At 30.3% G+C, this 20,692-nt stretch overlaps 3 protein-coding genes across 3 annotated transcripts; all 3 read right to left on the bottom strand.

Moving 5' to 3' along the window:
* Positions 1 to 1,165: 1,165 nt before the first annotated feature.
* On the bottom strand, positions 1,166 to 1,879 carry LOC132932932 (homeobox protein 2-like). Its single transcript, XM_060999275.1, has one exon. It carries the CDS (start codon positions 1,877 to 1,879, stop codon positions 1,166 to 1,168), a length of 714 nt encoding a protein of 237 aa, XP_060855258.1.
* Positions 1,880 to 9,872: 7,993 nt separating this feature from the next.
* Positions 9,873 to 10,289, bottom strand: LOC132932931 (uncharacterized). Its single transcript, XM_060999274.1, has one exon. The coding sequence runs from the start codon at positions 10,287 to 10,289 to the stop codon at positions 9,873 to 9,875; it is 417 nt and encodes a 138-aa protein (XP_060855257.1).
* A 1,454-nt stretch (positions 10,290 to 11,743) lies between these two features.
* Positions 11,744 to 18,485, bottom strand: LOC132935683 (uncharacterized). Its single transcript, XM_061002299.1, has 7 exons — positions 18,032 to 18,485; positions 14,889 to 15,097; positions 14,582 to 14,785; positions 13,682 to 13,990; positions 13,361 to 13,611; positions 12,725 to 12,884; positions 11,744 to 12,093 (listed from the first exon to the last, which is right to left on the bottom strand). Exons 2-7 carry the CDS (start codon positions 15,079 to 15,081, stop codon positions 11,930 to 11,932), a joined length of 1,281 nt encoding a protein of 426 aa, XP_060858282.1. The 5' UTR covers positions 15,082 to 15,097; positions 18,032 to 18,485; the 3' UTR covers positions 11,744 to 11,929.
* Positions 18,486 to 20,692: the final 2,207 nt, after the last annotated feature.

Raw genomic sequence — 20,692 nt, 5'->3', positions numbered from 1 at the left:
TCTTTGTTACGATTCCTGGTGTCCAATGGACATTTTTATGAAATATTCCGATATTTTTCCTATTTGGTTTAAAATAGACTATGGCGTTTGTATAATCAAGTGTTTCGTATATAATATATAGGTTCATATTAAATTGGTCACAAATATATGCCAAATCGTCATCTTTGAGGTAATATCCTGATTCGCAGTTTGGTATATTAAGCATATTTAATATCTCTATGGTTTTTTTATAAATGCCGTGTTGTTTTAAACAGATGCGAAGAGCGTGTGCACCACAATCACCATCACTTAAAACGTTCTCAGATTTTATGAATGAACCGGCGATGTGTGTTATTTCTATTTTTAATTTGTCATCAATTTCACTATTAAAATTTTTACCTAACGTAATGATCGTAATTTCTGAGTCATTATTTTTTAAGTCTATGCTTTGTTTATCTTTTCCTTTTTGTGGTGGTAAGCATATTATAATATTAATTAGAGAATTTTGAAAAATGAACTTTATCATGGTCGAAATAACGTCCCAGTTCTTTTTATCTAAACCAGCGCAAATTTTGGGTAGAGCTAATATTTTTATTTTATTGTTTATGCAAAATTCCTTAGTACTTACTAACGTATTAAAAATGTTGGAATAAGTAGGTTCCTCGTAAAATTTGTTTTTTAGTAATTAGATACAAAATCCATTGTTTTTTGTTTTTTAGATATGCTACTTCGGTGGTTTTTTTTTCTTGGTCAATTAACTTGTTTACGTTGTTGAATTTATTTTTGAATTGTAACGCGATTCCTTTTGACATTGTTAGGCATTTACTAACGCAGTGGCCAATTGCAACATTATCCGGTAATAAAAAAATATTTGCTGCAATTTCAGTGTAATCGCATGAGAACTTTATTCTGTCATTATTGCAAAATAAAAATTTTTGAAATTCATTTAATTTATTTGAATAATTAAGCGTAACCATATTTTCTATTGTTTCCTCGTTGTTATAATTTATTTCTGTAATAGGTGGTTTTTTTTTATAAGTTGATTCGTACTAATTTTTTACAAAGCTTATATAATTATGTTTTTCACATTCCTTGTTTTTATTAAACTCAGTTATGTCAGTTTTGTAGTTAATATTATTTTGTCCCCGAGTTAGGTATTCCGAATTGTTTCTTTCTAACTCGGTACTTAATCGTTTTTTTGAATTGTACATTGGTCTGCATAGTGTCCCCTTTCATTACACTTGTAACAAGTGACTCTATCAAATTCTTTCTCGTAACGGTATCCATTATAACGTTCTGGCGTTCTTTCTCGACTATTTTCTCTGTTATATCGTTTTTTGGACTCATTTTTTCTACCCTCGTCATCGTAGTCACCCCTCCTTGATCTATCGCTGGCTCCTTTCTGTTCATACCTCGTATGATCACTATTATAATATCTAGATCTGCTGTTATCTCTACTTCTATTAGAATTTCTGTCATATTTTATTTCCCTTTCATTGTAATTCCTATCCCTGGAGTAAGATCTGTCTCTGTTCTGAACTCTACTGAATCTGTCATTTTGTCTATTATGATTTCGGTCGTAACTATTATCTCTAGAGTAATTATGTTTATTAGGTTTTTCGTAGTTTCGGTCGGTGCTTCGTTCTCTGTTTTCATAATTCGATTTATTCGGATACGGGCTATTGTTCCTATAACGGTTTGATTCCTTTTCGTAATTTCGGCTTCTCTCCTCTCTATTTTGTGAGTTATCTCTAAAGCCTCTATAAATATTTCTGTCATAACTATTTTCTCTGTTATATGAATTATCTTTAAAATTTACTTTTTTTATAGAATTGCTCAATTGATCGATATTTGCACTTAGTTCTTCGACTCGGTCCCTCGAATATTTGCCTACTTGCATTATTTGTTTATTTAAAATATCTGTTATTCATTAAAACCTGGTTGCCCTCTAGAATTTATTCTGAATTGCATGAGTTCGTATTTTTTTAAATTTGTTTTAATTTTAAATAAACTACTATTATCGTGAAGAGCTAATAGCGTTTAAAATTGGTTCTTTTAGTCCTTTTAAAATATAAGTGCATATTATGTCTTCTTCTTTCATGTTTCTTTCCACTTGCCTACATAAGTTTTCGATATCAGTTACAAAGCTCATAATTGATTCAGTATCTTCCTGTTTTCTATTTTCTAGTTTGGTTTTTAATAAGATAGAATAACCGATCGGTTGGAATTCATTTTTTAATTCTACCCAATTCCAATGTGTTTTAATATTTTCCTAATTTTCTAAAAATGTACCTGCAGTGTCTTTTAAAAATATGGATAAAAATTTTACTTTGTCATTGTCATCCCAATTGTTTATTAATCCCGCCTTTTCATACTGTTTAAAAAAATGTTTTATGTCTTCTTGACCGGAAAAATATTCGAATTTGGTTATCATTTTTTCCATTTTAGTTTTTGAGCTTATATTTGCTATAGGTGATTTCTCAGGAGTGCTTTGTGGTATAAATCTCGAGTTACTAAAAAAGGTAGTATTTAAGTTTGATTCTATTTTATTTGGACTATAGCTTTCTTCGTATATGGGTTCTTTTTGGGTTGTCTCGTTAGGGTCTAGGTTTATTAGATTACTATAATTTTTGTCAGAGGTTTGCTCTAAAATATTTTGATATAATGTATTACTAGTGTCTAAAATGTTGTCTGCCTGGGTTATTAATTTATTTGCGTTATTTCCTAAATCGTTAGTTATATTTTTAAGGTCGTTAGTAATTGATCTATTTTTTGTGCTATTATTTGTTTCTGGGCTTGAATCGCTTAAGTTACTTTGTATAAGTAAATCGTTTATGTCGATTTTATCTTTTATTGAATTTTTTTGAATTTCGTGTTTTTGTGGTTCGCTTAAGGTTTCTTCAATGTCGTCTAATTCTGTGATCCCTTTATAATATTTTGATAATCTAGCTCTTAGATTATCTACGGTTCCTACGCTTTTTAATTGTTTAGATTTGCATAGTTCAATAAGTTCTGATTTTTTATGTGAATAAATATCTGTTAATTTAGTAATTTTCGAACCTAAGGCTATAAGCTCTTCGTCATTCATATCATATTAAGATTTAATTGAATTAAAGAAAAATTTTGTAATGAAAGAAGTTGATTTTTATTAATATATTTATACTTAACAATAACTACTTAATTTTTGCATAATTTAAGAATTAAAATTAAAATATATTTTTTTTTTGAAATAAACTAAATACAATTTTAAAGGGCGAACAAAAATTAAACTAATAAAAAATTATTTAAATTATTAAAAAAATTAATCTACAATCCTAATATTAATATTTAAGTATATTACAAAACGTTGCTCACCTTGGCGTATATGTGTAGACGCACGGTTAGAAAAATTGTACTCACGCGGCACAAACGTTGTCTTGTCGGTAAGACAAAAATCGAACGCGTATTTGTTAGTTAATCGGTATACACGCACACAATTGCGTTCTGGGTTTCTACTGTACCCAAAACTCTTATAACTGTTATTTTAACTTGTAAAGCACTAAAAATTTGCTCCCGGTTACACTACCAGAAATGTACAATTAGTCGCACTTCACTTGTACAAAAAAAAAACAAAAAATTATATATTGGTGTACTCACGAGGTACAAGCGTTGCTTTTTCCGTAAAAAAAATTTATCGAACGCGTATGTGTTACTCACTCGGTATACACACGCACAAAATTGCGTTCTGGGTTACTACTGCACCCCAAAACACACACTAAAAAGTATATTTTACTTTAACAGGTAAAAACACTAAACTTGCTCCGGGTTTTACTACCCAAAACGTACACAATTGTCGTACTTCACTTGTACAAAAAATTGGTGTGCCAAGGGAAATTTTCCCAGACCACACGTAAAAACTGTTGTACTTCTCGTACATAAACACTTCGAAAAATTAAACGTGCCAAGGTTGAGGTACCAGGGCACACGCACAAAAAAAAATGTCTCCGCCCGTGAATAAGAACCCCGTTGGGCGCCACTCTGTGGTATCACCCGTATTAGACAATACGCGGTAAACCAACTATCGCCTTACCCTCGTATTCTCTAGTTAATGACACTCTCTAAAGTTAATTAGAATGGCACTGTTAACTCGTTGAGGTACGATGGTAGGCGCTTGTCAATTCTTAGTTCGTTCCTATCTAGTTGAAATGACTCAAAGATTACATATACCTTGGCACTATTCAGTTTAATAAAACTTCATTGACACATAGTACGTATATCCCGGCTCTGTTCCTATAAAAGGTAAGAACGTAAGAATGACTAAAATAATGTTTAACTCGGGTTTTCAGGTCGGAAACACTTTTATTGTATTAAAACAAACATAAAATAAAACACTTAGCAAATTCAGATCGCCTAGCCCGTACTACGATCGGCGTTTCACACGCACGTCGTAGCTACGTCCTCGCCGAATCACTCAGCGACAACGGGGGGCCGAGCCTGCGCGTACGGCGGTGTTATATAGAAAATATTATTGTCGCCTCAGCACATATTGCTTCGCTGGCCTGACCTATGTCAATAATTTACAATTTGAAATATTCCCACCTATATTACATATATATAAAATAATATTATTTTGACGACTGTCTGCAATATACGACAGTATGTTGCTTATGACAGTAGGTTCTTAATAGGCGGCAAATTTCACGATTTGCCCTCTCTACTGGGTTACTCTCCGGATGATAAATCGTTGTGTGCAGGTTGGTGATTTTCAACCCTTGCATGATTTTTTCCCATTTAGTACTGGTGAACTGCGTTTCGTTGTCGGTTAAGATCTTCTTGAACAATCCAATTGTTGGTATGTACTCATTCACTAGTCGTTTTATTATGGTATCGGTAGTGGCTCTTTTTAACGGATATAGTTTGATGTATTTGGAGAACACATCCAATATTGCCAAGATGTATCTGCATCCTCCCTGTCCCCTGGGTAGCGGGCCCATTAGGTCGGCAGGTACCATCTCCCTTGGTTCGGTGGGTAGGAGGCTTAGCGTCGGTCCCCTAGCCGTTATATTGCTTATTTTTGCTTTTTGGCATAGATCACACGTTTTGATAATTTGCTTAATCGTCCGATACATGTTTTTAAACTGGTGATCCTGCTGCAACAGTTTATATGTCTTATACGTCCCGCAATGACCGTATATTTTGTATGTTTCTTCTACCAGTTGTCTTATTGCTACTTCTGGCACCATGATCTGATACTCACCAGAGTGCGCTTGACGAAACAGTAAGTTCTGATGTACCATGAGATTATGATCGGTCCTTTGCGCGATCCTTTGTTTAAGTTTTTGAATGTGTTCATCTTGTTGTTGTAACACTTCGAAGTTTTTGAATTGGTCTTTTAACTCATTGCTGTATTCTAACAGTGATAATTTGTTGATAATGATTATCTTATTGCTGGTTGTTGCGTCGTCGGTGGGTGATTGCGGATACCGGGTTAATGTGTCGGCACCGACATTCTCTTTCCCTGGAATGGGTGTTATTTCTAGCTGAAACTCCTGGAGAAATGTGGCCCATCTGACCAGTCGAGCATTGAGTAGTTGACATGTATTTAGGAACGTAAGTGCATGATGGTCGGTTAGTATTTTAGTCTTATTTCCAAGTAAATAATTTCTAAATTTTTTACATGCGAAAATTATTGCGAGCAATTCAAGCTCAGTGGTGTTATAGTTTTGCTCAGCTGCTTTTAGTGTCCTACTGGCAAAACTGAGGGTTTGATGTTGCCCTTCTTCGGTAATTTGATAGAGTTCAGCCCCGAGGTGTGTTGTTGATACATCGGTGTTCAGGTGAAACTCTCTCTTGAAATCTAAGAATTGAATTATTATGTCCTCTAGAAATTTCTGTTTTATGTTGTCAAACGCTTGCTGTTGGATGGTTCCCCATGTCCATTTTGCGTCCTTTTTGGTCAGTTTGCTAAGCTGTCCGGTGTCTTGCGACATGTCCCTGATGAACTTACGGTAAAAGTTGATGAAACCAATGAAAGCTTGTACCTGTTTTTTCGTTTTAGGTGGTTGGAAGCTCATCACTGTTTGTATTTTATCCGGGTCCGTAGATATCCTTTTTTCACTTATTATGTGACACAGAAAAATAACTTGCTTTTTCAAAAATTGCGACTTTTTCCTGCTGATTGTGATGTGGTGCTGAGCAAGTTTTTAAAGATTTGTTCTTAGTGACAAATATGTTCTTGAAAGCTCGCTGAGGTGATGTGTATGTCATCTACGTAGATGGCGGCAAATTGTAAGATTTCCGGTCCTAATACTTGATCTAAGATTTTTTGGAATTCGGTAACTGAATTGATCAATCCAAATGGCAATACTTTAAACTCATAGTTACGGCCTTTGTGTAAAAATGCTGTTATTTCCCGACATTCGGCTTTTAGTGGACACTGCCAATAACCTGCCGTCAAGTCGATCAAACTTAGGTATTTTGTCCATGTTTGTGGGACATTCCCGATCCGGTATTATGACTGTGTTGATTTTTCTGGCATCTAGACATAATCGAATATCTCCATTTTTCTTTTCTATACAGACTATGGGTGACGACCATGGTGATGTGGATTTTTCTATGACCTGTAAATCTAGCATCCTCTGTATTTCGGCATCTACTTTAGGTATCCTTGATACTGGTATTGGATATGGTCGCTGGTAAATCAGTCCCCGGCTTGACACGTATCTGACATTGAAATTCGGTGATCTTTTCCGGTTGTTCAGAAAAAATGTGTTCGTAGCTGTTCAGCAATGACACAAACATTTGACTTTCTTGATCGTTTAAGTTGACGTGATCGTCAGCCAAGTTGTCGTTGATTTCTATGTTGAGCAGGTGCTCTTTGGTGATCTTTGGTTCTCTGTTGGCGAATGGTACAGTGATTGGTATACTATTGACTTTGAATTGTACTGTCTGTTTGTTGAACTTTATTTGTGCCGAATATTTGTTCAATGTGTCCGCTCCAATAATTCCTTTTTCATTTAGGCCCTCTACCTGAATGAAATTAGTCTGTAGGTAAATATCACCCATTTTGCATTCACAAAATATTTGTTTAGATACTAGTTGCCTTCTATCAGCGGGGAGAACTGTGTGTTGTAACGGCGGCCTGTATTTATGCTACTCGAGGCTCACTGGTCCCGTCCAAAATATCGTTTGACATTTTGCATGATTCTGGGCTTTAGGTCATTGTTCAAAGTGTTCGGTGATTACCATAATGTGGTGGAAAGAACGCCGATTCTTAATATGTGCTTCGCGTTCCGATAACTTTATCTGTTCCTTGGGAAAACTCATGTTTTCCGCGGGCGGCGTGCGTTCATAATCATTGCGCGGCGGCGGCCGCTATCTGTGGTTTTATGTCGCGGTTGGTTGGTAGATGTTCCTACGCGGCGGGCGATATTTGATCGTTGCTAATGATCATAATGAGAGTGCGCCACGTTAATGGCCACTCCGTTTTGTCTCATTACATAGTTTATATTTTAGTACAAACATTGACTACTACAGCACGACGCGACGTTCAAAATAGGGAGGAAATACCTCTCACGAGTCTTTAGGAAAAAAAAAATAATAAATAAATAAAAATACGTAATAATATATATAGCAATAATGATTTAATTCTAGTAAAGATAAGATAATTATAAATAACTGTAGAATAGAGTATACATGGTGATAAAGTTTCTAGTAGATTAATAATATACTAATAAAGCATGGCGCAGCTAACATCGGAATTACTATAAATTGTTAAATAAATAAAAATACTATTATAGGTTTTTGATCGCAATAACGTTCAATGAACGAGAGGCAGATAGTGAAAATCTAATAGGAAAAATAATAGAATTAAAATTCAGAGGACAGTTGGATTTCATTAATATCACGGGAGAAGTAGATGATGAATTTTATATTCCAAATTTAGACTACGAAAACAATTATATCGAAACTATTCAAATAAAATGCGAATTATCTGATAATTATATTAGATTGGATAAAGTATTGAATGCACCTAGAACATATTATTTACAAAAATTTTGTACGATTAATTTAATAGGCGGGAAAGATAAAAAATACGAAACAACATATATATACGAAGTTAACAAATGAAATGAAGAATAAAAAATTAATAGTATCTACGAACGAAACATTACAAAAAACAACGACACCGAAAATCGATGTTTATAAAATTTTAAAACAAATGGTTAACGATAGGGGAAATTCAACAAAAACAATAATTATTGAAGAATATTATCGGAAAAATGTTTTCAAAAATGTCTATACTAAAATGATGAAGGGACACAAACAGAATGTAACAGTAATCGAAAAAACCGAAAATAAGATAGAATCTAGTACAGTGATCAATATTATTAAAACAGAACAGGAAAAAGGAAATGAAATAAATTATACAATGATAATTTTTATTGTAACAATAATATTGGGGGCAGTAGGATATAAATATAAAAGTAAAAATAATTATATTAACTGAACGCCAAGTAAATGATAACATGAATATAGAAACAACAGAGTTTTGAAAATAATAAATAACATATAATTATTTGAAAATAGTTAAGTAATAAGAATAGTTAATAAAGTTAAAATAGAATATCAATAGTTAAGGAATATGAAATTAATAAAATTAATAAAATTGTAGGAATGAACAAATACGAACAATACTAACAAATGACACGGACGGAACAATACAAGGCATAGTACTAAATGGTAGGGAATGGTCAGAACCGGTGTACGAACTAGCTTTAGTCATCCCAGGTGAGGTCCAGTAGTCTGATGGTGTTCCACCATGTACTGGCTGCACCCTTCAGCTGCTGCGTGACAATATTAGTCCAGGCCGACCTATCTATACGTGTTTGGTACAATATCGATTCCGCTTTGTGTATAAATCGTACTGGGTCCTCGGGCGTTGTTCCGAGGAACTCCGGCAGCGAATGTTTCGCTGCACATACGTCATCGTATGGTATCAACGTCGATTGTTGTGACGCATATATGTGTGTGGAGGAGGGGGCATGGTATAAATTTGGTGTGTCATCGAAACGTACCGAACGGTCGGCGTGCTGGTTACCCGCGATATCAACTTTCACTGTATTATACACCAAGAAGCGTTGTGTGCAAAAGATAGTATGAAATCGCTTCAAAAAGTAATGGAAACTGTTACAAAAATTGTCAATTTCATAACATCTCGAGCTCTAAACAACCTACAGTTTGCCAAATTATTAGAAGAGGTCGAGTCGCAATACAATAATGTTCGATGGTTGAGTCGCGGGCAAGTTCTTCATCGATTTGTTGAATTACTTGAAGAAATACGTTTATTTTTGTCGGACAAATCTCAAGATTATCCAGAGCTCAATGGTTTAAATTGGTTGAATGATTTGATGTTTTTCACAGATTTTGCTGCAATTTATAATGATTTAAAGAAAAAACTCCAAGGCCGAGGTCATACAGTTTTAACAATGTTTGATAATATTAAAATTTTTGAAAAAAAAATTGAAGTTTTTTGTAAAGATCTACAAAATGAAAATTTGAAATATTTTCCTTATTTGAAAAAGCAATGAATAAATTCAAAACGTTTTAAAGATAATCAGCTTGATATGGAATTAATGATAACAAAATATGTAAAAATATTAAAAAATCCTACGAATTATTTTCAAGCAGAGTTCATAAGGTGTTAAGTTATCATCAACCATAGCTGATACTGACTTTAATTCATGGGCCATTTCAATTCCATTGATATCTGTTGAATCACCATCGGTAAGAAGAATTTGTAAGTCTTTGCAATGTTTTAATAGTTCTTCATGTGTAAGATTTTTTAGTTTTTTCATATTGTAAAGAAACGAAAAATTGTTATTATGTTCTTTTAGTTGTTCAAATCACGTTGTTCAATTCACGCTATTTATAGCTACATCAAGTGTAAAGTAATAAAAATGTATTTTGAATTGTTGTTTTGGGTCAATAACTGGTTCATCGTTGTGTTCATAATCAAAGTGTTTACGAGTACGTCGTGGTTTAATTCTACCCCGTGAGTTCTCAAAAACAGACTCTACTCCCATTTCTGTTGCAAGTGCTGTTGAATCTATAATCATTTTCTCAAAAGATTCTTCTGATCTCAGTTCATTAAAATGTTTCAATAAAGTTTTTAAAATGCCCAAAGCTAAAGATATGTCAAAATTTGGTTTTTGCATTAATTTACTGATTGGATTTATATGATTAAGTATGTCGTACCAAATGACAACAGAACAAATAAATTTAAATGTTTTAATAAGATTACATAAACATTCAGCTTCGTGTTTAACCATTGGATCTACATTTATATTTTCTGATGTTTCAAACAAAGCATCATAGATTTCACCTATGTAATATCGAAACGGTTTAAGTGCGTCTATTCGACTTTCCCACCGGGTTTGACTTAATGGTTTGAGTGTTAAGCTAGGGACACACTATTCACACGCCACGTCTTAACATGTCTTTACACGCCACGCGTCAACATGCCGATAATTTTAAATCGTGTGTTATCGCATTTATTTTTAAATATTATTCGATTCTGTGATCATATTTATAACACACAACGCATTCCTACTCCATTCCACGCCATACGTTTCAAACTATTTTGAAATACGTGTAACGTGTGATGAGAAATATCGTCATTTTACTACGAGCTTTCGACGTTGTCCTATCCTGACGATGTCCGCTACATATAGCGAAGAAAATTTAATAGAAAATGTACGTGCTCATACATCATTGTACGACATATTTTCGGAGGATTACAGGGACCAGAATGTACGCAAAGAAGCATGGGAAGAAATTGGTGATGCGTTAAAAATCTCACGTAAATACTATATTATTATATTACTTTATAACTTTGTAATAAGTCTATATACTTAATAGTCCCAAAAATATGCCAATTAATATGCAGTCAAAATTATAAAAATATGCAATAAAATTTCAATTATTTACATCACACATTCCCACACAGCAAAATTATATTTTCAAAATATTGTGGAAATATTGTCGTTACAAATTAAAATATTTGATTTAAACTGTCAGAATATTTTAAAATATTGTCAAAAAATTTTAGAAACATTTTTTGGCAGGAGATCAAACATTGTCACAATATTGTAGCTAGTTATTTTCATAATATTGTTGAGATATATTTTCACAAAATTGTAACTATGTATTTTCACAATATTTTAGCCATATATTTTCACACTATTTTACCTATATATTTGTATAATATTGTAACTCAATATTTTTGCAATGTTTGATTTATGCAATTTTAAAATATTTAGTATCAAATATATCTCAAGTTATTTAACTATGATAATATTAGGTTTATAACAGACAATTTATAGTACTACTAAATATATATTAACCATTAATAAAATATTATAAACTGGTTGTGTAATAATGTAATATGTATTTTATTTGTTTTTAACATTATATTGTTTAATTTATGTTTTTGGTTTTAAATTTTAAATTCACTATCCATTGGTATAATAATTATGAAAATTAAAAAAACATACTTTGAGTGAATTTAAACAAAATCTTTAATATATTCTGATAAATATATATTAATTTGAATATAAATAATGAAAATAAATTACCTCATATTATAATGAAATAATAAAATTATTGCAGTAAGTAATAATAATGTTTGAACAAAATCTTATATGATAATAACAAATATGTGTTCAAGTAAATACATACTACAGTTTAAAATAAAAAAAAATGTCTCACATAATAATAATAAACAATAAACTATATACTGCAAGTGAATATATATGTTTAAACAAAACTTAAATATGGTCTAGTATTAATATACATAAATTTGAATAAAATAACATTTATATTATAATAAAATAATAAAATAATAAAAACACTGCAGTAGGTAAAAATAATGTTTTAACAAAATCTTATATGCTAATATACAAATATATGTTTAAATATTATTATCAATTGAATTATCAGGATCGTGATTAATTTGCAGAGATTTTTCAGCCATTTTTTTCATTCTTGGTGTTGCTTGGGCCATCCAGTTCTTAATGGGTTTTTCAATATCAATGTTAGCTGTATCTTTAAAATTCTTCATTTTACGAACAATATCTGTAAAGTAATTATATTATATTATATTAATATATAATGTATTTGAATACAACTACTGTTGAACTGTTATAACCTAAATAATTTATAGTCAGTATAGTTATTAAATTAGTTTATAATAATATAATATAAAAATTTTGAAACACGGGATATTTGAAAACATGTTATTCAATTTTATACCTGAACTTAAATGATTATAAAATATTATAATGTAGTATTATTTATATAAATAATACCTATATAATTATTGTTTGAAATATTCAAACCAAATTTGGGTTCATAATACAAAAATAAAAATGTATTAATTATAGCTGTTATGATACATGATCTTTTATACATAAAAGGTTTTAAGACTAAAGGGAGTGAATAATTAGTGTGCTTATATAGTAATTTCCGTATAGAATGGCAAAGAAAAAAATATATCACACCTCAAATTCAAACTGAATAGTTTTTATTTTTAAGGTACTTAAGTTTATATTATGTCACATTGCATAAAGCAATTACAACCATTAGCAATGACTATGATATACTGATGTGTAAGATCTAGTGCTAAATAATATATCTAGCTAAAATACTATACATTTCTAAAATATCACATTTTGTATATTATAACGGTATATCAAATAATTGTTACCATATATGATGGAACAACACTGCAATGTTGAAAACTGATGTTTGCCCTTAAATCCAACAAAAGAATATTTTGAAAGAAATTGGTCAGTGAACAGACGCTGCATTATTTTTCGTATTGTTTCTGACAATGTATTTCCCACAAAACGAGATAGTAATATAATCTGAAAAGTAATAATTTTATCACCCAAGTTATAAATTAAGAAGTATATACATTAATATAATAAGTGTAATAGTACCGTACATTCTTTCAGCAGCCCCCCCCCCCCTCAGACAACATTAAAAATGACCTTTATATATGATGCATTTACTCGAGTAATAATTAATATAATATAATAAAAGTGATTTACACTATATTTACTTTCTGCGGAAAATAAGTTGTGAAGCATAATAAAAATTATGTTATAAATCATTAATGAATTATATATATAGGCCAATATATAGTGTTGAATTGTTAACATATTCATTAAAAAAAAGTATGTAGTATAAAAAAGGTGGTTGCTCGAAAGCCTGGAACATACCTACCTACATAAATATTTTTTAGCTATAATAATTATATATAGAGCAAATTATAAACTATATGCACCACTAACAATAATGGCAATAACTAATAATATATTATACTAATAAACATTCATACCACTGCATTTCTGTATGGTTTATCATTAATCAGCTTTTCTTCCATATTGTTTAGATCTTCATCGTTGTCAATAACTTCTAAATCCACATCATTATAATCATTATAGACCATAGCTGACCCTTTTGATTCTTGAGAATCTAACTTGGCTAATATTTTTTCCAACAATGATTCTTGGGCATCAAATCGTTTGTGAAAATGTTCTGAATCATATTTTAGGTTGGCCAAAGACCGCCTAACACATTTTCTGAATGCTGAGAAACAATTAATATAAACAATTTTTTAAACCTGAAATGTTTAGGTAGCTATATATAATAAAAATACCTTGATCACTTTCATCTGTAGATTTATTAGCACTTGACGGTGAAATTATTGGTTGGACTGAGTAATCAATGTTTTTATTTAACTGATCAGAACTAGAAGTGGGATGTGTTTTTTTTTTCTTACTTCCTGAACCATAAGAGACGGCAGTTTGCGATGTTGATGGTTCTTGATGGTCAATGTTATACCGCCCATTTTCTGGAGACATGTCATAATAACTATTATCCTTAAATAATTGACTGAAAGGAACAGTACTTTCTTTAGTTTTTTTCTTGTATAATTTCTCCACATCAGAATCATAATCAGTTGATCCTAGAGTTATTTATAAAAACATAATAAATGTAAGGTATAATTTTGTATAATTAATGCAAAAATGATGAGTAGGTGCCACCTTAAAAATATTTGTTTGTGAATAATAATGAGCCTGATTATTTTCTTTTACATAAAGATAAATATATAGTCATACTAGAATATAAAAGGCATCATTTTATTATCTCTTGTTAGAAAAGTGATTCCACCAAAGGCAACAAAAAATAAAATATATTTTTTTTTCAATTTAGAAATAATATGTAGAATAAATAAGGTCAACAATTAATATAAAAAGTGTAAGTTGAAGACTATGAAACATTTAATTCAGTTACCTACTTGATAAAGTTGATTTTTTCTACTAAATTGTTTACTTAATTTACTAAAATGCATACAAACTTATTTATTTACATCAGTTTGACATTTTTATACTAACCATTTGTAACAAAATCCATATTTTGACACTATTTAAAGAATTTTGATGCAAGTACATCTCAAAGTTTATAAGGATAGTAAAAAATGCACAAAATCAGATTATCTAAGGGTATAACTTATATCATTTAATTTTGAGATAGGTACGTAATTAAAAATACTTACCATCATTATCATCAGTTGTCATCAGTTGTTCATCAAAAACAGGAATTTTTGGTAAATGAGATTTATCTTTAAACTTTTTTGTGATTGGTGGAGACATTTGTTTTATTTTTCTGAGTTTTCTAGTGTTTTTATCATCATCATTTGAAGACAGTTCGGAGGTTTCTTGTGCTTTAATAGCTTTAGCTTCCGCTTCAACGTAACTATCTTCAAAATTAAAACAAATTTATGATTTCAATTATGTATATCAATGTAGCAATTTTAATTATGCTGATAAACGAAAGCTTATAGTCTCGCTTATAGTACTTACTAATATTTTCTAGCAATGGACGTGCTTTATAACTGCTAAAAGTAACTTCATCAGGCTTTGAACGACGTTTTATCATATTTTTTGTATCTGTTCTAAGATTTCTCTTAGGCCATTGGCATATACCATTTGAATACCAAAAGTTAGGCACAACATTAACTGTGTTGTCAGTTTCAAACAGCACAACCGTCCACATATTGCAACATTAACTTCTGTACACAAAAAGTTAGGATAAGAAAACATTACCTATAAATAAGTATTAATTTTAAATAATTTATTTGTAACATTATGAAATAACAACTATAATATACCCTGAACATATTTGAATAGTTATAATTTGTAAAATGGATTTTTAGAAAAGTCGGTAAAATTAATAAACAAATATTATAGGTACCTATACACTATATAACCAACATTATATAAGTATTTTTTTAACCAACATATAATAAAATACTTACTCTAAATTAATAACGATTGCTTTATCTTCTTTGATATGCAATTATAGCCTATAGGTAACCAGTTATTTTAAATTTATAGTTGCTTTTTTTTATTGATTACAAAATAATAATACCTATAGTTTAATTAATCAGCTAATACAAAATTTACAAAGTAAATGTAAGTATGTATATATTATTATCTGTATGTAAATTTAAATTAACTACCTAACCGTTAAAAATAAGTAATTTATGAAAAAAAAAAAGCAGTAACTTAAATTAAAGTAGTAATGTCTATTATTCTTTCATCTAACTACCTTATTAACATATTGTACATTATATTATAATAAATTAATTGTGGTGGAGAATAGGTACCACTATTTGTTTATTTTCAAAATCAAAAATTAATAATTTTTGTTTTATATCTGTTATATTAAATTGAACTAAATCATTAGAAAGATTTTTAACAATGTAAATGTCAAGTTTTGATGATTTTATAGGGATATCATATAAGTCTTCTTTTACATTAAATTTGTGTCCAATGATACTAGAGTTTAACATTTCAACAATTCTAACTATCTCTCCGCGATGAGTTATAACATAACAATTTGGCTTATTAGAATTAAAATTAATTTTTTGTTCATTTTTATATTTCCAATTTCCAATTTCACATTGCTCTTCATACCGTTTGATGACCTGTTGTAATGGTTTTTCATGTTTGCGAAGCATAGATTTTAAACTTTTCATATAATTTTCAAATGGAAAAGCACTACAACCGTCTAAAGGTCCATTTTGAATATAATCATCTGTCAAGTGTAGCAAGCCATGTATGTTATGTGATACAAATTGTTTACCATATAGCACTTGAAATGTTTTTACAAAGTATTCTAATAATTGTTTGGCAAAGTTTAGATATTGAGAAAGATCGGAGCCCAATAGAATTCTCATTGCTATGTTTAGCGCTAAAAAATGTTGATAACATTCCTTGGTAAGCACATTTTTTAGAACAACAATACCTGTATACAAAAGAAACTGCCTCAGTTCTGTAGCTTTCCATCTGTTAATTTCATCTAATGATCTTGGTTTTCTAGAGAAATCACTGGTGATATTTACCTTTAAGCTACAAAGTGATGTGCTAATTAGTTTTATTTTCCAACTAGGTAATCGAATATTAAGAGGTCCCTTGATCCAAAGATTAATTAATTTTCTCATTGTACCCAAACATACTAAATGCATGTAATCCATAGAAAACAATGAAATAATATCAATGTCTGGGATAAGTGATATACATGATATAGTAGTTGAAATGTGATGTTCTTCATCTTTCATACACACATAATCATCATGAGTTCTACTTGCACTACCATTATCAATGTAAGGAAAACAAACACGGTTGTTACAATATTCTCCTTCATGTACACAGCGGGTGCAAGAAGAGAAGCCAGAATGGCCCTTTATTCTCATAATAAAGGATTTGGCAGGTGCATCACAACATATTACTTGAATTTTAATTTTAATTTTTAAATTAGCAATAGTAATACCATTTTCAGTTAACTCTACAATTTCTGAAATCAAATCTTGTAAGAATTCATTGCTGTCTTTTGGTTTTTCATACCCATGGTATACTCCTACTGGAAACACATATTTATGATGAGGTTGTATGTAAGCCAATATTGGCCAAAATTGACTGGAGCTACATTTTGATAAAGGCAGTCCATCGATACCAATTGCGATTTTAACTTCGTCATCTAAAGAAAAAATTGATGCATATCTTTTAATACCATTAACCAATCCAAAATGATAATATTCAGCAGTGGCGCTCATAGTTCTCAAATTTAAAATTTTGGTTGATTTATTGTGTAGTAATGTCCTACAATCTTTAGGCAAAAAGTCAAGGCCGGCTTTATTTTTTAGTACGTCTAAAAGCGCATTTACAGCATTTTGAGGAACATTAAAATCTACTGCCCATTTCCCAATAGCTTGTTTAACGTTTTTTTTATGGTTAAAATGTACATCATCTTCATGAATTTCATTTAATCCACTTATTGGTGCTCCCTCGTTATTAGTTATGACATGCTGAATGTGGTCCAAGTTATCAAATCCAACAGATAAATTTTCAATTGATACATTCTTGGAATTATTTTCTACCATACAAGAACAATCATGTCGATTTTGATCATTTGTTATACTGTTATAATTCAAAACCAAATCGTCATCATCAACATTATTATCATCATCATCGGAACAAGATGATTCTAAAGCTAGCAGTTCATTTTGAATTCTTCTACGTTTGGTTCTATATGATCGCGAATTATACATTATTTATTATAGTTATGTACCTATATATATGCGCGAGTACGATAGTATTTTTAATTAATAATAAATCTATGTTATTTGACGGGGATATATACTCGGATAACTGTATAAAAAATTACTTTATTATATATAGGCGTATATATAATAAATGTAAAATTTAATATAATATGATTTTATACGCACTGTGCGTAGTGTGTATAGGTAAATGGTAATGTGTAATGGATAATGAAATATACCTATACGGTATAGTAACATATAATATTATATATATAATAGAAATATACCTATATAATATTGATGATGATGTAGTTATAATATATAATATAAGATATTATTATAATTATATTATAAATCATTGAAGTAACATAATATTAATATTAATTAGAATAAACCGACCTGAAACCAAATGTGTGGTGGTGCCTTGATTCCTTTTTCCACAGCAGGTTCACTTGACTCTAGACGAATTACGGCGTATCAACTATATTATTAAACGAACTGTGCGCGTACGATGGACGCAAAATGAACTCACTCGTAAGTAAAAACGGAATATATTTCAAGTTTAGACCAAAATGAGACGACTGCAGTAATATAAGTAACAAGTAACAACTAACAGAAAACAATATTTGTTGTAGGCAAAAAAAAGATTGACGTGCACACGTGTAAACGAATGTGTTATTAATATGTGCGACAGCGTCTAATTCTGACGTTTCTGCATTTTCGGATTGGCGGTTATTGATATTTTGATGAAGCTATAGGGATTTTCCACTGTATTAAATAACAACAATCTGTTAACAGATATTATTAGTTATTACTAAAATAATTATATAAGTAATATTACAGCCGATGCCGTGACCGTTATTATTATTATTCAACGAAGCGGTAGATTTACTAGCGCCTCCGGCGGCATTTTATGCATGCTCTCTTTACACTATATATTACGGGCTACGTTTGTGTGCGTATGTGTGCGTATGCGTGTGTGTGCAATGGCCATGGACGGCGGCTCAAACTCGCTTGCGCTGTATCTGCTGTGGGCTGTGGCGGCGTCGGACGTAGTATTAATAAACGATAACGGCTATCGCTGATTCGCCAATGAAACTATTATAGTTAGATTAGGTATCTACTATATTTACTAGGCATCTACTATTATATTTACTTAGGTAACTACCATACTCGCGTTTCGTGGAAGTTCTGTACAAGAACTTTTCAAAATTTTAGTATTTTTAAAATAACGAATCGTCTCAACCGAAATTGAGCAAATTCTACTCAGGCTGCGTAAACGTGTTTTGTCTATGTCGTACGTGTGTTGTACGGAGACAATAAATATTATGCGGGTGCACCATCGCCTTAAAACATCGTCTATAACACCACGTTTTTTTGTATTCTTCAAAATACATTTAGTATTTAGTTTAGATTAGAGTTTCTATTTATACGGCGGTTGTAATTCGTCGCGTTTTTAAACGCTACCCAAAAATGCGGTTGTCAAAACGCCGGAGCTTTATTATTATTAATACGCAAATCGTAATTTTTCCATTTTTTTTTTTTAATACCTATAACAAACAACGAAAACGCGACGGAACACGCCGCGTGCGTATAGACAAGCCCTTTAATAGATGGGTTATACGCTCAGTTAAACTGCGCTAACAAACTGGCAACTGCACAGTGTTAACTACACAGTTAAATTTGCTCAAACTGTACGCGTATGTAAATGAAAACCGTAAACTGCGCACAGTTCAACGGTTTCCACTCAGAATCGTTTTTCTTATACGATGATATAATATCATTGAATTCAAATTTAACACCATGCATTACAGTGACCCACTTGTAACCTACTGTACAGCAGAGCGACATCCACTTACCCACCTTTTTAATTATTTAACTACAAAATTATAGTTATCACTATTAATTTTATATTTTGGTATTATATTTGTCGTAACAATTTATAAAGTTTCCTTATATCATATTATAGATTAATATAATAACAATAGGTACTACGCGCTATTATAATATAATATAGTATAATATATAGTATATATATACTTCATTTGATACAATACAATTTAAGTAAAAAAAATTCAAATAAATGTTGAGACGTTTAGTATAGGTACTTTATTTATACTATTATATAGTTATAATTTATAACTATACATATATATAGCTAATTATATAACTTATAATAGTTAACTTAATTATAATGCGATAACGATAAAAAATAGTATAAATATAATATTTTAATATTTTCAAAACATTGGTGAAAATTGATGTATAATATTTAATATGTAAGAGTTTGAAAATGTTGTGACTATATTAGGGTTTAAATATTTGGAGATAAAATATTTTCAAAATATAAGATGGAAAATTGATACACAATATTTGATATGTAATTGTTTGAAAATGTTGTGACTATATTTGGGATTAAATATTTGGAGATAAAATATTTTCAAAATATAAGATGGAAAATTGATACACAATATTTGATATGTAATTGTTTGAAAATGTTGTGACCATATTTGGGTTTAAATATTTGGAGAACAAATATTTTCAAAATAACTGTATAATATTCTTAAATAAATATTTCAGGTACAACCTAATTCAAATATTGTGAAAATATTAATGTTTTCAAATTGCTGTGTGGGTTTTTACAATATTAATATTGGTAAGTACTAATATTTAAATATTTTAAAAAAGGTTTTATAAATTAATATATTTTTTCAAATTTTATTTATTATTTATTATTATTTATTTATTATATGTCAACTTAATATTTGTAAATACTGAGACCGATCGTTCGACGTCAACCGAAGTGGTTGGGTGATATTTGATCAAGTAACTAAGTATTGTTGGGTTTGTAAATAGGTATAATCAAGCTAAACGTTGATTATAGACTTACAAGTTTAGGTCCTAATCGATAAGTTACCTATCTTATCTTTATTTAAATTACTATTTAGTGCCTATCCAATTTATTTTTGATTTTTCTACTCGACAAAATATTATTTTATACACATTTTTAGAATGTTAACTTCAATATGCAAAAATACACAATGTACATTTTGTATTTCG

Source organism: Metopolophium dirhodum, chromosome 1 (genome assembly GCF_019925205.1).
Source record: "Metopolophium dirhodum isolate CAU chromosome 1, ASM1992520v1, whole genome shotgun sequence".
Taxonomy (NCBI): Eukaryota; Metazoa; Arthropoda; class Insecta; order Hemiptera; family Aphididae; genus Metopolophium; species Metopolophium dirhodum.
This window is presented reverse-complemented; position numbering and strand designations above follow the sequence as displayed.